The following is a 16616-nucleotide window of genomic DNA, read 5'->3' on the forward strand; positions in this document are numbered from 1 at the left end:
GAACTCGTTTGATAAAAACAAGTCTGTGGGTGTGACACAAATGACGCATGTGATTGGTCACGAGGTTCGCGCTCCACGCAGCAGATAAACAAGTCGACGTGTTGGTGTGTGGCGCATGTTTTTCTCTCGGTAGCAAAGAGCAGAGTGCTTTGTTTGCCAACGATTTTTGAGAGCTCTTATACTTGCCGGTTGCTAGTGTTTGAGTTGAAGGTGTATTCAAACATTTGCTTGATTGATCTGCAGTGGCCAAGTTCAAGATCACGGGTCACATTTCGATTTATTTCCGCCTGTAAAAGAGGGGCCACGTCAGAACTCGATCTAGACCAAGGCTATCTAAGGGCAGATACTAGTACTTTCGACCTCACAGTGTCCTGGGCTCCCCACAATTCGTTCCCAGCGATGAAGATCACGGTCAAGATCCTCAACGAGACCTTCACGGTTCCCTGCAAAGACGGCTCCCAGAAGATAGAATGGCTGGCGGAGGAGACCATGCGGCGGTACCGGAAGGCGCGGTCCCTGCCAGTCGATCTGGCGGGAAAATCGCCCGGGTTCCAAGTCAGGCGGGCCCGAGGGGACGGCCTGCTAGACCCCGATGATCCCATCGTGGACGTCTTGGACGACAACGATTTCGTTCACGTCGGTATGTTACATTTATGATCGCAATATTCACGATTTTCTATCCCAGTCTTAGGCTAGGTTGTTTATATTCACCGCATGGAGTATCAGCTGGTGATTCTTGGCGAACTGTTTTCCTGTTTGACTAATGTATCGGTTCCAACCATAGTTTCCTGCTTTTCTTTTCTCTTTAAATGCATTTAAGCAACTGCTGGATTCTCATTTCTAAAAAAAAAACCGCTTCGTGGTTCATCCCTCAAATGTTTTTGTAGTCACAGCTGACTGAAAAACTTGCAACACAAGTAAATTTGATGTCTCAGAGACAGAGTCTCAAAGCAGAATTTCTCTGGTCTCATGCCTAGAGTCCTATAATAGGTGATAAAAAGTGTTATCTATCTAATAAGTTGTAAGGACGTAGAACCAAGGTCAATTGTTTTTACCTGTTTTGACTGTACACAACACTTGTCCGGTATAATTTGATATCCCTTTTGCCAGAAATGTTTGCATGCCGCATCCGTACAAACTTTTGTTTTTAGATGTCCTAACGCTGACAGGCCACGGAACTGTTTGTGTAACGGTCTATTTTATGTCCAGCTGTGAATCATTTTAGTTTACGATTAATTGAAACCAAGGAGCTTTTGTTGAAACTGACATGACAGACGAGTCGCTTTTGGAGGCCACAGCCCCGGACCAGTCAGAACCGGTTGCCTAATTTGAGTAGATCAGGTGGGGGGACAATCCATTTAGTATGTCATGGAACGGAGTCTTTTGTGTAAAACGTAAAAGTAAAACGTTTTCTGAAAACATTCATTATTGGTACATATTACATACTCTCGTACATTTTCAGTAAGATGGTGGGATTTTCCCCTTAATTTTGTTTTTGTTACAGCATTACTAGATTACCTCCCAATGACTTTTGTTATTTGTCCCAAATGCAAAGACCAAAGAAACATTGTCTGTCTGCTTTTGATAAGTTATATTAGTCTTTCAATTTGATTGGTAATAAAGTTAGGTGCTTTACTTTGCATTCTCCAGCAAATCTTTGTTCATTTTTGTCCAGCTTCCGTGGACCAACGTCCCAACACCTTGATCCACAGTAACGTTACACCCAGGTGTTGGGACAGGTAATTTAAGAACAAGACAAGAAAAAAACACCAAGGACACAAAGGCTGCAGGGCATGCATTCCAGCCCTGTTAGCTCATAATCTGTTTGTAGAGGTAAAATAAGGTCACTGGCCTGTTAACCTACATCATGGGACCTCTGATGAGTTGAGTTTATTGATGTTTCAGCCCTTTATAAAAATAAAAACTTGGCCCAACACCCTGGTCAACTCAGCAAGCCTATCCAAGTTGACTGGGAAGAGTTGGAAAAGTCAAATCATCCAGATCGCTGTTCCTCCCTTTATTAAACAGCTTTCAAGGCCAGCTGTACGATGCCTAGCTTGCACTTTTCTTTATTTGGGTGTGATGAATGACCCACCTCTGACACACCCCCTTTTTCTGACCAATAGCAGGATATGTTTGTGAAATTTACTGATAATTTCTACATGGACTGCTGACCCAACCTTCAACACACCTCTGGTCCTTGACCAATGGCAAGAGAGAACTGCTTGGACTTTTGGACTGACTCAAACATGTGTGCCCTTTGGACATATGAACTTATTGTGAGGGTAGGGTAGTCAGCTAGAGTTCACAATACCAGAGATTCCAATGGGCTTATAAAGAACTAGAATATCCGGAGGTTTCAATGCCAATGTGCTTATAAAGAACTAGAAATCCCAGAGGTTTAAATGAACATATAAAGAACCCAATGTATCTGTTGTAGACTGACAGTTTTGGAAAGAAAAATGTTTTATGTTGGTTTTGTCATGTGATTGACAAAAATTTGATTTTGAAATTGCTGTCGAGTATTCTTGTTCTTTTCAGACATAACATTACACGAGTCGATTTGGTTTGAGGCATGTTGTTTAAGTGTACCTTTCAAAACATGTATCTGAACACACACACAAAATAAATTTGGTTTGAAGGACACATGAAAAGTTTTACAGTCTAAGACTCTAAACATTATTTGGTTGTGCCAGTGAGAATAAACACTTCAAAATAAGAGGTACTTATAGACTGCATAAACAGATGAAATATTTTACCAGCAAATGTTTTGAGATTTTTTAAATTAATTCTCAAGTATCAATGTAAACTGTATATGTAAAGGGTACTTTTATTGTTTTAATTACAACTTACATTGATGCTATTTCTGATCTAATGTTATAAACAGTAGTAATCGTGACAAGGTTTTGATGGAAAAAGTTGTATGATTTTTACAATCAAGTTGCTTTCATTTGTTTTATTTCATCAATATTTTTTAATGGCAGCTTGCAGATTAGTGAAAGCATAATTATATTTATGATAAAATGAAGATATTTATGTGATAATGCAGATGTGAAAACAAATATTGTTCCTGTGATAGTTTTGTATAATAGTTTCCTCATTACCATAATCATCTCACCTGACCCTTTCCTCTGGTTTCCCCCAGTGTTGAGTACAGGGTGCGGCAGTGGCTCAGCCCTGGTACCAGCCGGTACACAGTCTGGGCTGCACTATCAGGAACCTATTGAGGTGAGTAAGGGTCATGTTTTTACTGTTTCATTACTGTACAGTTACTTAACTGTAAGTTGACAGTATTCTTATCCATCATCTAAATAGCAGAGTGATCTAAAGCACATTTCTTCATGTTTATCCAGTATCTGTCCCTGGATGGCAACTCCCTCACACCAGCTGATCTCATGCAGTTGGGAAAAGGACTCTACAAAATCAAGGTGGGCATACTGTTAATGTTATGTACAATGTATGATAAGTAATGTTGGATTCTTCTAAAACATCTCTGACGATGTATCTGGGTTTCATGACTTTGGCATATCTGTCTAACCTTCAACGACATATCACACCATGTCTTTTTCACCTTTCAGTTGACAGACAACTCCCTGTCCAAGGTAAAAGAAGCGAGAAAGTTGCTGGAAAATATCTTGACTGAAAACAAAGGTAACTAAATGTCCAACTTTACTAGTGTAATGTTTTTTTTCTTAGCGTGATCATATTTGATGTGCATATGTTTAAGGGAATGAATAGTCAATTTATGATTCTAAAAATATATATATCATCCCTTGTCTACCTACAGTGTGCTATGGAATTAACACAGGCTTTGGCAAGTTTGCAAGGACAGTCATTCCAGGCAACAAGTTGGTGTAAGTTAAAGGTTTATTTCTTACTGTTGTTCTTAAAGTATAACATCTGTTGTTTTTTTACCTGTAACATTAAGAGATTATGTCAATCCAGTTTTTTGTCGAGAGGACAGAAGAAATTTGAGAGCTATGATATGGCTACACACCTTAGGCTACAACGATTGTTTTAGTTGGACAGTATTATTTTTGAATGACAGAAAAGGGGGCATTGTCAGGAGACAATGGTAGCAAAATTGAAGTACATTAAACACAGTTCAACAAGTATCTGGCATGGGTGCAGAAACACAGCCTTAGGCAGATGTAAATGGTTCATTCCCCAGGGTCTCTGTTTGATCAATGTTATCTGGCAGTGGAAGTCAACCATCCATGGTCTTTAAATGTTTGTGTAGATAGGAGAAATATATTGGAGCATCCTCATCTTGAAAATTTTCTAATCTATACCCCTTCAAAACTCTGGTTCTTGCAAATTGAGGCCACAACGATTTAATTTCTTGGTTCACGGATTCGCTCGCTCCTATTTTTTGGGAAAAAAATAAAAATAAAAATTACCAATCAGCAATTTTTCACCATTAATGAAACCATTCACCAACTTTCTGTTGTAGCAAATTGGCTTTTATATTATAAGCTCCTTAAAGTGTGGGTACAGGTGCTGTTACTGTACAAAAATAGTGTTTTTGTACTTTTTTCAGGCTGAAAACTTTTTTTCTTTATGTTTTGGATTAGCCGTTACCTTTACACCAACCATTTTACAATTTTTATTTTTATTTTTATTTCGCCCTCTCGCTCCATATTTTTTATGAAAAAATCCGTGAACCAAGAAATTAAATTGGTGTGGCCTGAGGGCCAGATTTTATTAAATAACTGGTTGAAACACAGTTTAGGAGTACAAATCACAGCATAAGGAAACAAATCACAACATAGAGGCTCAACTATGCTGGCAAGAACCCTAAATCATCATAGAAAGTCCAAAGAACTTTTTTCACTGTTTATATTTATTTTTTTCAGGGAGCTGCAAGAAAACCTGATCAGGTCTCACTCTGCAGGTGAACATATCAAATATCAGTTTGATGAAAATGAGTAAAATAAGTCATTCTTTAATACCATTTGAACTTTAAATTTACAAATTCATAACATAGATTAATCAACTTGCTTGCTTTACAAGATATATTTTTTCTCCAAATCGACTTTTTATGAAAAGATTTGCGAGAAAAATTCATGTCAACCCTAAGATCAATTTTTTTAGGCTAACGGATGATAGCTATAATTGATAGCTGTTTGTTGCATCAGGTGTTGGTCCTCCCCTGACACCAGAGAGGACCCGTATGCTGTTTGCCTTGAGAATCAACGTCCTCGCCAAGGGCTACAGGTAACAATAGGATAAAGACATATTAGCATGAAAGCTCATCTGTCTTGGTATAATCTATATTGTAGTTCTTAACTGTCAGTCAACACAACAAATTGCTCACCTCAAATTCCCGGTCGAACATCTGTCGACCTTCGTCAGGAGTGATGATTCATTTACTCTGAGCACGTGGCCTAGGGACACGCGACTCAAATAGAGGTGCCTGGCAAGGATAAAGACATCTTAAAGTTATGTCAGATTCTTGGAGAGATAACCAAGCTTATGATAATACTATAGCTAGACCTTCACAAATTTCCCTTCAAGTAATTCTGCCTGTGATACCAGTATTTGCCTTGTAGATTCCAAAAACCTAAATGATGCTTAAGAATGTATAAATAGTATTATACATGTCTTATTCTAGCATTCTGAACTAAGTGTCTAACTGCTATTTTTTTTTCAGTGGTGTTTCTTTCGAGACTTTGACTCGGATGATCGATGCATTCAATGGTAAGTCATTGCATTAAACATGATAGCTTAAAGGCGCACAATAGCTGAGAGTATTGTTCACATTTAGATGGATTTTTTTAAATTAAAGATTTATTAAATCATGTCTTATACACTTAATGTACAGTAACTTCAAATACCTTTAAATTTGCATTGATTTAATGTCGCAGCAGGGGGAAAGTGTGTTTGCAGTGGTTTTAAGTTCACAGTATCGCTATAGTCACATACATTTGTGCAATATAGTAATGGGTGCACTAGTTTTAAGTTTGCAGTAAAGCAGTCACAGCAACAATGCAAAATGTCAAAAATTACAGCCATCAGTTTAGTTCCGTTGACAGAGTAGCCAATAAACAAGTGTATTGAAAATACATAAAGTACAACCTTGTCTCATGTACATTACCGTAGCGTCCTGTCTGCCATGGATCCCGGAGAAGGGAACTGTCGGCGCTAGCGGAGACCTAGCCCCACTGTCGCACCTGGCGCAAGGCATGCTGGGAGAAGGCCGCATGTGGTCACCCAAGACTGGCTGGGGAGAAGCCAAGGATGTAAGTTTTTTTTCAGCAATGTCTCAGAGGCATTAGTTCTTAAGGCTGAATTGGTTAAGGGGTGTGATAGGAAGGGTCATAGGCGTTTTGTTTTTAAACATAGGTGCGGTTGATTTTGCTTTCCATTGCAACGGTTTTAGCAATGTTTTTCATTTCCTTTATATCTTAACATTTTCCCCTTGATTCCAATTATTTTCTAACTGCATGTCTATAAGAAACAAGTTTTCAGGTGTTTTAGTAACAGACAATTTGTTTTCTGGTTTTCAAATATTCAAGAAATACATGACATTGCAGCACCTGTATTTTCTCTGTGCATGCTTTGGTTGCAAATTGTTTTTGTTGACTTGCAGGTTTTGGAAGCACATGGACTGAAGCCTGTCAAGCTTGGACCAAAAGAGGTACAGTAAGAATGTTGAATTTTTCATATTCTTACTTGGCAATTGTGCAATAATATCTCCTGTGCTTTTAGTGTCTATTAAGTTGAGGCTTTCCTGGGAATCGGCCTGGGATTTGAAAATTTTTGTATTACACCAATATACGGCCAACCTTGACAACACAAACTAGACTGAATTTCTGTTAGATACATGTAGTTGTTCTATTTCTTATACATCATCACGAGGGGTAATGATTTTATTCATACTTTTTTGCCATTTTTGTATCTGAAAGGCCACTTGTTCCATTGGCTATAGCTAATCCCATATACTGTCATTTTTGTGCTATTGAATTTGATTTTTATCTACATGTATTTATTTATCTACTCATCAATTTGATGTCACCCCTTTAGGGCCTAGCACTGATCAATGGCACACAGCTCATTACATCACTTGGAGCCGAGGGTGAGTCAGCAGTAGCTGTTGTTTCCCATTGTTGAGATTCTAATTTTTCCTGTAGAGCATAGCGGCCATCTAAGTCTTACAAAAACACATGTTCAAAGATATGTAAGTAAGTAAGACCAAGAAAGGTATTTTATTATTAGCTTAATCAGTATCTTATCCTGTCTTCAGCTCTGGAGCGTGCAGAAGGGATTGCTCGCCAGGCGGACATTGTCGCAGCCCTGACTTTGGACGTACTGAAAGGAACAACCAGGGCTTTTGACAGCGGTCAGTGTTTCAACAGTTTACTGCAACAGTGCTGTAGATTCGAATGTTTGCGGCATGTTATTTTAGCAGATTGAGGAAATAGGAGTATCCTCGTCTTGCATTTATCATGGAGGCGCAGATTTCTGACTTTGTCCAGTGGAACATTATGGCCGAGTTTAAGTGTTGAAACACATCACCGTGTCAAGTGTTGAGTGATCAAATAATCGTTATGATGAAATTTAAGCAGTTGAAGAGTCGCTAAAATAACGTTTTGGTTCACAAATCAAGAATCTCAGTATATGAAGTATAAAAAAATGTGTATGCTTTCATCCTGATGTTTGAAAGAAACTGGGAGGGAAAATGACCCCATCTTTCTTCCTCTACACCTATCAATGATTATTGATATCATAATTATCATTATTATTAGTATATCAATGATAATGCTAAAGCCCATAGATACATGTTAAACTTATCGATATACATGTATCTGACATTTTCCCGCAGACATCCATGCAGCCCGGCCACACAAGGGTCAGATCGAGGTCGCTCGCAGGTTCCGTTCACTACTACACTCAGAGCTCTACCCGTCCGAGATATCAGGTACATTTTGTACTCGTATGGCAATTATGTAGCCTGGTATTATAGCTCCTGAGTCTCTTATGTCCCCTCCGTAAAACGTATTTGCAGAGAGGACAGAAGAGACTGGATACCAGGCTAGCTTTAGTGTGCTACAAGTTGAATACAGAAAAAGTTTGCTACATTGCAAGTGTATGCAGGTAAATTGCACACAAAAAAAGGCCATAGAGCTTGTAAACACATAACGCTAGTTCGCCTTTATCTGCGGGGTAACCTATTTCCGTTGGTTTTAAAGACGGGGTATTCAGGGATCAGGTTGACGGACAACGGTGTCAAACTGCATAATTTGAAAATATTACAATTTGAAACCACAGTGCACAAACTTGACTTCCATAGAATACCGTGTTAAAAGCAAACAAGGTAAAGGTCACCTGCGGATAAAGGTGAAGTAGGGTTACCCTTATATTTTACAAATTTTACAGATTACATGATTGATGAAAGCAGGATGGATGTGGTATGAGCTGTTTTTGTTCTAGATTTACATTGTGAAATGATAGTACTTTTTTCTCAACAGTCTTTTTTTTCTTCTTCTAACGTCTTTAGAGAGCCACCGTTTCTGTGACCGTGTACAGGACGCGTACACCCTGAGATGCTGCCCGCAAGTTCATGGAATCGTCAAAGACACCATCGACTTCGTGAGGGGCATCATCACCACGGAGATGAACAGCGCCACTGACAATCCTGTATCCTTGCAGTGCAGAACTTTTCTGCAAGGGTGCAGCAATGACTGGAGGGGGCAAGGGAGAGAGTGTAATGGGACAGGGAAGATAGTTATGTAGGATACAGGACAAAGGAAGGAGCAGGAAGAGGAAAAAAAGTTGGTATTAGTGGGGAAGGGGGCAATAGGAAGGAACGGAACATCATGCTGATATACAAAGCCTGCAAAGTTGTTCTCCAGTTGTATAAGCGTTCCTTAACGTCATAAAAACAGATGGTTTTCCCCCAAAGACATGAGATAATTTCCGGTGGTAACTTCCACGGCGAGTACCCAGCCAAGGCCCTGGACTACCTGGCCATCGGTGTTCATGAACTGGCTTCCATGAGCGAGCGGCGGATCGAGAGGCTCTGCAACCCATGTAAGGAAACCCCTCTAAATCTTGATTAAGGAATCGATGTTGTTTTTATCAAATGTTGTCTTTTTACCCTTGTCCATGCTGGATTAGTCAAAATAACTATTTTTCAGTTAAAACCATCTCCAACAACGTCACTGGAAGGCTGGTGGCTCGTCACTGATACAGGGGACATCCTCGTTCCCTAATAAGTACTTTAATTTGTATTTATCATCACTTTATATTATACACTTACTATTAGACATTTGTTCGTAAGTTACCTTTTTCTCAGAGTTCATGTTATAAGATTTCATCATATTGATGTGCCCTTATCCAAACTTAAAATGTTTTCCCACTGTGGTAGTGTAAAATGTGTAAACAATGGTGTAATTGTATCAGTAGTAGGCATTTCCATCCGGTAGTCCTCCCTCCTCTACCCCTTTCCTCTTCTTACCCTTTCTTTACTACTTTCAGTTCTGATGTGTATACTAGTCATTTTAAATCTTACTAGTAATCCTTTCATTGACGCACTACATCATTCTACAACATAATGGATAGCTGTTGGATAAATTTAAACAAAATTTTTATGTTTTGAAATATTATCTAATATCATTCTATGTTAGTCTAGTCCTACTCAGTGTAGAATTGTTGTATTGCATTGAAAGTTGTTTGATGTTGTTTGTTACAGCTCTGAGTGAACTGCCAGCCTTTCTGGTGGAGGAGGGAGGACTGAACTCCGGCTTCATGATCGCTCACTGCACGGCTGCTGCTCTGGGTGGGTATCTATCATGGACACAAGCTGTAAATCAGTCTTAGAGAATGTATTTATCATGGCTTCAAGTTCAAAATTGCTCTTAGAGAATGGACAACTCTTTCTGTCCAATACTATTTTTGGCAACAGAACTGTTCCTGTCACTCCAAGGCATTAATTTGTCTACTAGATAAAGACCATTTACATGTAATGTCAACCCTTACAACTAAGCATTAAGGTACCCAAAGATTGCCACATTGAACAAGAATGTCTCCATTTTATTACGGCCATCTCCAGAATGTCTTAAACACCTGGATAGCTGAAGTGTGCATATCCCGCAGATAACTGATGTTGTATATTCAAGTACATGTCCTTATATTTACTTCTTTTTTTTCAAATGATGTGGTATTATGTCTTAGGGTACCCAGCAAAAGGATTAGAGTTTAATAGATACTTGTTAAACTGTCTCCCTGCCCTCCACAGTATCAGAGAACAAGGTTCTGACCCACCCGTCGTCGGTGGACTCCCTGTCCACCAGCGCTGCTACCGAGGATCACGTGTCCATGGGCGGGTTCGCTGCACGTAAAGCACTGCAAGTGGTGGAGCACGTGGAGCAAGGTTTGTAGTGTCCTGTAAATTATGTTATTTCTGTGTCTACATGTACTAATTAGCTATACTTTAAGACACCCTTTGGCTCAACATATTAGTCCCTTAAGGATTTTAGCATAATCTTCAAAAAGGCACCTGAATTCCACCTGGCTTCGGTGGGCAGGCAAGGTGTGGCACTCGGAATACGATGTATTGTCATTCCTAAAATTAAGGAAGAAAGCATACATTCAATCTAAGAATATTTTTCTACTTCAAATCATTTGTCACCAAAACCTTTCATGTATGTTTCGTTGTCACTTTAAAAACATTGTCAAAAAGTGTTACAGTAGCTGTATAAGATTAACTGTATAAACTTTTTATGACCCCTTCCGATTCCCGCCTGCTTTTTGTCCAATCGTAATTCATCTGATCATAGAAAGGGAAAATTTTTGTTTTATCTTCCACTTAGTTCTGGCGATCGAGCTGCTTGCGGCGTGCCAGGCTATGGAGTTCCTACGGCCGCTCCACACTACCGTCCCGCTGGAGAAGGTGTACGATCTCGTCAGGAATGTGGCAGAGTGAGCACTTATTCTACAAGTTCTACTGTTTAACGCTACTGTAACTTTACAAAGTTCTACTTTTGTCTGCCATAGCCGGTGCAATGGCCTAGTGGGTAGAGTGTTTGCCTTGCATCCAGTAAGTAGTGAGTTCGATCCCGGCAGAGTCATACCAAAGACTTTAAAAATGGTAAATGCTGCTTTCTCTGCTTAGCACTCAGCATTTGGGAAAGAGTATTGAAGTTGAACACACACCACTACCAGTGGACTAGCCCCCTGCTGTAGTGATTGTGTTGTGTGGCCCAGGGCTAAGGAAACAGAGATGGGCACCGCGGGAAGGGTTTAACTTTACTTAACTTTTGTCTGAACAATGTTGACTGTCTTTGGTTGTGGTCTGTCTGTCACATCTGTTGGAAGATGAGCTCTTCAGTGCCCCAGGACTGGATGAAGATCAATTTTGTGAAATTCCCATTTCATCTTGTGTTAAAGTTAGCTGAGTGCTGTCTTGGGCTGCTTATAAGACTGACACAGATCCTCTTTTTGTCCTATATTGTATATATTACTAACTAAAAACACATGATTTCCCTCGACTTAACTAACTTCTTGTATATTTTATTCATCCAGCCCTTGGGACAAGGACCGCTTCATGTCTCCTGACATTGATGCTGTCACCAGGCTGCTGCGAGAGGGCGAGGTAAGATTTGTGCGCAAAACTTTATGAGCCATACCTCAACTGGGTAGCAAGGGGTTTGTGAGATCTAGATTAAATCTGTGAGGCCCCCTTTCCTCTAGGCGTCGATTGCGCTGTGCTCTGACTAGGATTATGTGTAAACCTTCACTTTCATACTAGGTGTATCATACAAAATTTAAAAGTGTGACAGAGAAGACAACAAAACGCTCAAAGTGTAAAAAGGTTTGTGTCTTTTCTATACAATTCGTTGAGCGATCTGTCAAATTCGAGGTCACAGAGAGAGCGCGGCGAGAGCGCCGTCCTAGTGGAATGGGGGTGTTAAGAGTAGGTACACAAATGGAAGTCATCAATGCATGGTCTCCGGAAATGGCTGTCTCCCACCAGTAGTTGGATGGGCCACAAAACATCCAGAGGAGACCTTCCATTGTCTACAGGTCTACATCCACAAATGCGTGGCATTTCTGTTCACAGGCACTTGTAGGAGGAACAAAAATCAATTTTTGCAATATTAATGTTGATACAAAGTTACTTCAAACAATTTCTGTATTAGTGCTGTAATGATTGAAACACATTTGTGGATTTCGCAGTGGAAAGGCCAACACAAAAACTGCAAATAAGCCTGTGAACAGTTTAAGATTGATAGTAGCTTAGTCTGTGTAACACAAACTCTGCTCTCCAGGGCCGTATAGACTGGCCCCGTACTGCAGAGGCCGACCGGATTTTGGAGGGATGCTATAAGTGAGATTTAATCAGGCTAATAGTAGCTCAACTAATAAACATCTCTTTTTGCACAATTTTTGTTATAGGCTTGGGAAACTGTCAAACCATATGTGGATGAGTACCAGAGAGAGGTAGTACAGATTGATAGGGTGAACTAAATCCTTCTTTTTGGGGTGTTCCAATTTTTGTTATTTCATGTCACTTTGGTGTATAATAAAGGCCAAACAAATCCTTGCTCAATAATATTATAAAGATAGATCCTTAATTTTTTTTGTACATGTTGAAATTAAACATATTATTACATGATTTAACTTGATGCATTTATATTTTCTTGTTTTGACTTGATTTTAAGGAAGCTAAAATTATGTATTGGATTTGTATGACCTTGCCCTATACTCTCTCTCTTGGTGACCCAAGTTCAAGTTTATTTGGCATGACAAGAGGTGTTTATGTTACTGGGCAGTGGTGACTCCTGGATCATGTTGGGAATGGTCCCTAACTTCTTACATATTTTTATGTTATACAATGTTATGTTATGAAGTACTAATGCAAACAATATGAGCTTGTGCTTCTTTGGATCCCCTTCCACTACACATTCTACAGCTCACCCTACACTTATTCTACGATGCAGTGATTTTCTTGTATTTCAAAAATTGAACCTGCAGATTTTTTTCTGCAAAATTGCTTCTGGGATCTCCAAAGGCACAACATTGATGAAAATCCATTTCGAGTCATTTCAGCACATCGTCATGAAATGATGAATTCAAAGTAATTCTCAATCTGCAGACTTAATTAATCTTGATGGGAAACATCCATCCTAGTTCGTGATAAAGAAGAGGTGTTTGTCGGTCAGGTACTATTGCTCATCAATTATCCATAAATTTTTTTTAAGCTTACAAAAATAATTTTCTCATCAGTTCAACGTCATGCATTGCAGGTAGGTTTACACTTCTGTTCCCCCATCAAGCAAATTTTGGGATGGAGGTAGGAGTCCTATAGACAGCCAACAATAGGGAAGGTGTAGCTTACATGAACCACTTTCTAACGTTGTGGTCCGTTTCTCGTCCCAGGTTTGGGGAGCGGCCAAGCCGTACCTGGATGACTTCCACGAGCGGGAGGTGAAAGAGCTGAGGATGGGGTCTCCCACCAGTAGTTACCTCTCAAACCTACCTCTACATCAGCTCAGGATGGGCCCCTGAACATCCAGAGGAGACCAAGTTGTGGACTAGGAATGTCTCCAATGTTCTTCAAGTTTGGGGCAGAAATGTTTATGTTGGGAACAAAATTTTGCCACATTTTCTGTAATTGTGGTTGGTTCAGTACTTGCCATGACAGTCATATAAGTCATACATGTATGTATGTGTTTAAAACACATTCAATACTGTTGACAACAGAACCAAAACACTATCTAATGATTGACTCTTTCAATACACCAAGATTGACTTTCTAGGTTCATTTGAAGTATTGAATTTATTAGAAGCATTAAAAGCAATAGTAATTCTCTCTACATAAACTATCTCAAGACTGTAAGACCAGAGCACAATGCCAATGTTCTACTACCAAAGTAAATAATTATCTCTACCACTTTCTTCATATCTGCTTTGCTATCAATTGTTTATATTCATTGTGGGGCAGTGTTTTCAACAGGCCATGAAATGTATAAAGATGCTCATGCATCTTCTCACAGACCTCAGTTTTACTTACATTTAGTGTATAACTTACTATTGTGTACTGACGGATCGTTCGGTGTAGTATAACCAGCTGCTGCCGCCGCACCGCGTGCCTGCGAAGCTGGTGTGTTGCGCCGAATGGCGGTTATACCGGCTATATAGATACAGATATAGATACTGACCAACAGGTTCATTTAGTAGTTAAGAAGGGTTCTAAGCCATTTGTTAGTCCTGCATTTCAAGACATTGATCAAAGCACCTTAAGAATGCACCAGACTTCTAGAAAAAAGTAAGAGGTATGGCCTAAGGGGAATGGCTTAAAAAGCTATCTGTTCTTAAGCTGCAGTATAACCTGTACTAACAAAAATGGTGTGCTTCACTTCAGTATAACTGTGGGCAACTGAAACTGATATTTGGACAGAAATCCGTTCATGCTGCTAACAAATTGTGATCATGGTCAACTTTCAAAAGCAATAGATTTAGAGTCATGAGAATTCATATCACTGCATAGTAGTGTTTATATTTTTTAAGAAGGTTTAGACTTTAGAGCTTGCAAAGTACTGCTATAACTGTTCCACACATGTCTTAAATGGAACTAAATTTCTCTCTACCACATGGGGAAAAGCTTGAAGCAATCAGCAAAGTATACCACATTGTATTATCATGGCAAATACTAGTATGTGTCCTTGTAGATGAAGAGTGTTGGCAACTTGTGGCAAGTACCACATTGTAGTAGATTTAATGAAGTATATAATGTATAGATTATGGGTTTGCCCTACAGTAACTGCCTTAGGTCTTGTATCACATTTCCAAACTTTGGCCCAGCCGGGCAGCTTTGGGGAACGAAATATAGAAATGTATACTTAAATATATACACAAATAATGGCCACGACTATTTTCTTTACGTCTTGTGAATGTACAAGATAGAGAATGAAATTTAAGGTCCAAGGACCCAGTGATAGAAGTGATAGTGTGTTATGGATTAAAGAAGTTCAAGAAATTGTTGAATATAATGTATTAAGCTAAACCACTGAATAAGAGTGCACCAATACAACCTTGGTGAATGAATAGAATCATCTCTACAGTCAGTTTACATCATGTACAAATATCAAGATTGTAGTTGAAACAAGTTAACGCTAGTTCACCTTTATCCGCAGGGTAACCTATGTTCGTTGTGTTTACCAACACGGTATTAAGGTATATCAACTGGACGGACGGTGGTTTCATGTTGTAATAATATTGTTCATAATATTGTAGTTTGAAACTACCGTCCTTCGACTTCATATCCCTAAATATCCATTTCTGAAAGCAACGGATATAGGTTACCCTGCGGATAAAGGTAACCTAGCGTTACATTGAGATCCATGCACAGTGGAGAGTGTATGTATTGTTGTTGATGTCTACAATGTACCAAAGAGGTTATGTTGATGTAAAGCCTCAAAGTTGACTTGAATGCAAAACAAAATACACTGAATATGCGTAATAGCCAACATATCACAATACATGATTGGGGATGTCAAAATTATCTAGAGCATTATCAAGACAGAATGACCGATCAGAATGCCTGGCATAGAAATTCGGCAAGCTGATTTGTTGAATCTTGTAATGGGATCTATGCATGGCAACAGCCAGTCCTTGTTGACAATGTGTTTCAACGTTTGTTAGCCATTGAGTCCTATATGAGCCGTAGTCATTTTCAAGGGAAATAACCCTGTAACAATGTAAGATTTCTTTTTTTGCGAGAAATTGGGAACAATAGCAAAATTGCATTCTGGCTGAATTAGTCTTAAGTTGGTTGTGTATGGTTTAAGGTTGAGTTTCAAATGTTTGTGTATCAACTTTTGGGAATATAGGTCTACCAAAATAAAAACATGACTACAAGACTTTTGAAGCGTTTGTCATCTTGTACACATGTATGAAACACACTAGATCTTTATATCGTACTTGAATTTATTCTGTGATCTTTAAAGATAACAAGCGTGCCCCCATTTGTTGTTCCTCTGCATTTTTTTTGCTCGTCATTGGAAAGTCGAGGATAGTAAACAACATTTGATTACGACACTGTAAGCTTCATTTGTCTAATGTTTGTTACCATTTTAAATCCCCAGTTTCATAAAGGATTTAGACTCCTAGTTCACAATGAAGATAGATAATCAATTCAGCATTAAGGATAGGTTGATACTGACTAGATAGACGTAGCGGGGGACAAGAAGCTGGCCTACTAACTGTGAGGTTCTTGGTATCATGTCAATTCAACTTGTACACGGCGGCCCGGTTGTGTGTGCCTGTTGTTTCAGCACCAAGGACAGGACGGTCGGTCTCGATCCAATACCATTCAGCGCCACTGGCAGAAACATGACTATGTATATCTTTTTGTTGTTCTTGGTTATCTGGTGGACCGACTACTCTCTTGACTGCCAGGGGCTGAATTGCGAGGAGGTTACAATATGCAGGGCTAAATTGCAAGGGTCTGGAGCAAGCTGCATCTGAGTGTGGGTTACAAGTCTTACAATAGTACTGTGTTGAGGCATTCAGTGGTAGCGCGGAAAACCTTGCACACTTTATATGCTTGATGTAGCTGTTCCTATTCCCTATAAAATCGTTACAATGTCACATGAACTTTCATTCTAATG

The 16616-nt window shown here is 39.3% G+C and overlaps 1 protein-coding gene across 3 annotated transcripts; it reads left to right on the top strand.

The window, feature by feature from the left end:
- The first annotated feature begins 60 nt into the window (after nucleotides 1-60).
- Nucleotides 61-15866, top strand: LOC118415118 (histidine ammonia-lyase-like). 3 transcript variants are annotated; one of them, XM_035819478.1, is made up of 21 exons: nucleotides 61-640; nucleotides 3146-3228; nucleotides 3354-3428; nucleotides 3579-3651; nucleotides 3788-3854; nucleotides 4857-4894; nucleotides 5139-5217; nucleotides 5654-5700; nucleotides 6103-6242; nucleotides 6593-6640; nucleotides 7027-7078; nucleotides 7247-7342; nucleotides 7826-7921; nucleotides 8501-8640; nucleotides 8889-9033; nucleotides 9695-9781; nucleotides 10241-10375; nucleotides 10815-10923; nucleotides 11527-11596; nucleotides 12400-12462; nucleotides 13384-15866. In XM_035819478.1, exons 1-21 carry the CDS (start codon nucleotides 400-402, stop codon nucleotides 13510-13512), a joined length of 2013 nt encoding a protein of 670 aa, XP_035675371.1. In that variant the 5' UTR covers nucleotides 61-399; the 3' UTR covers nucleotides 13513-15866. The 3 variants fall into 3 exon arrangements, with proteins under 3 accessions (XP_035675371.1, XP_035675372.1, XP_035675373.1); XM_035819479.1 differs by having other exon boundaries at nucleotides 12400-12444; XM_035819480.1 differs by lacking the exon at nucleotides 12400-12462 and having other exon boundaries at nucleotides 62-640.
- Nucleotides 15867-16616: the final 750 nt, after the last annotated feature.

Source organism: Branchiostoma floridae, chromosome 5, assembly GCF_000003815.2.
Source record: "Branchiostoma floridae strain S238N-H82 chromosome 5, Bfl_VNyyK, whole genome shotgun sequence".
Classification (NCBI taxonomy): domain Eukaryota; kingdom Metazoa; phylum Chordata; class Leptocardii; order Amphioxiformes; family Branchiostomatidae; genus Branchiostoma; species Branchiostoma floridae.

Bases quoted from the DNA above. Each gene is read 5' to 3' on its own strand.
- LOC118415118 (XM_035819478.1), top strand. From the start codon at position 400: ATGAAGATCACGGTCAAGATCCTCAACGAGACCTTCACGGTTCCCTGC. The intron at 5,218-5,653 runs GTAACAATAGGA...TTTTTTTTTCAG, and splicing joins GTCCTCGCCAAGGGCTACAG to TGGTGTTTCTTTCGAGACTT. The intron at 8,641-8,888 runs GTATCCTTGCAG...TCATAAAAACAG, and splicing joins ACAGCGCCACTGACAATCCT to ATGGTTTTCCCCCAAAGACA.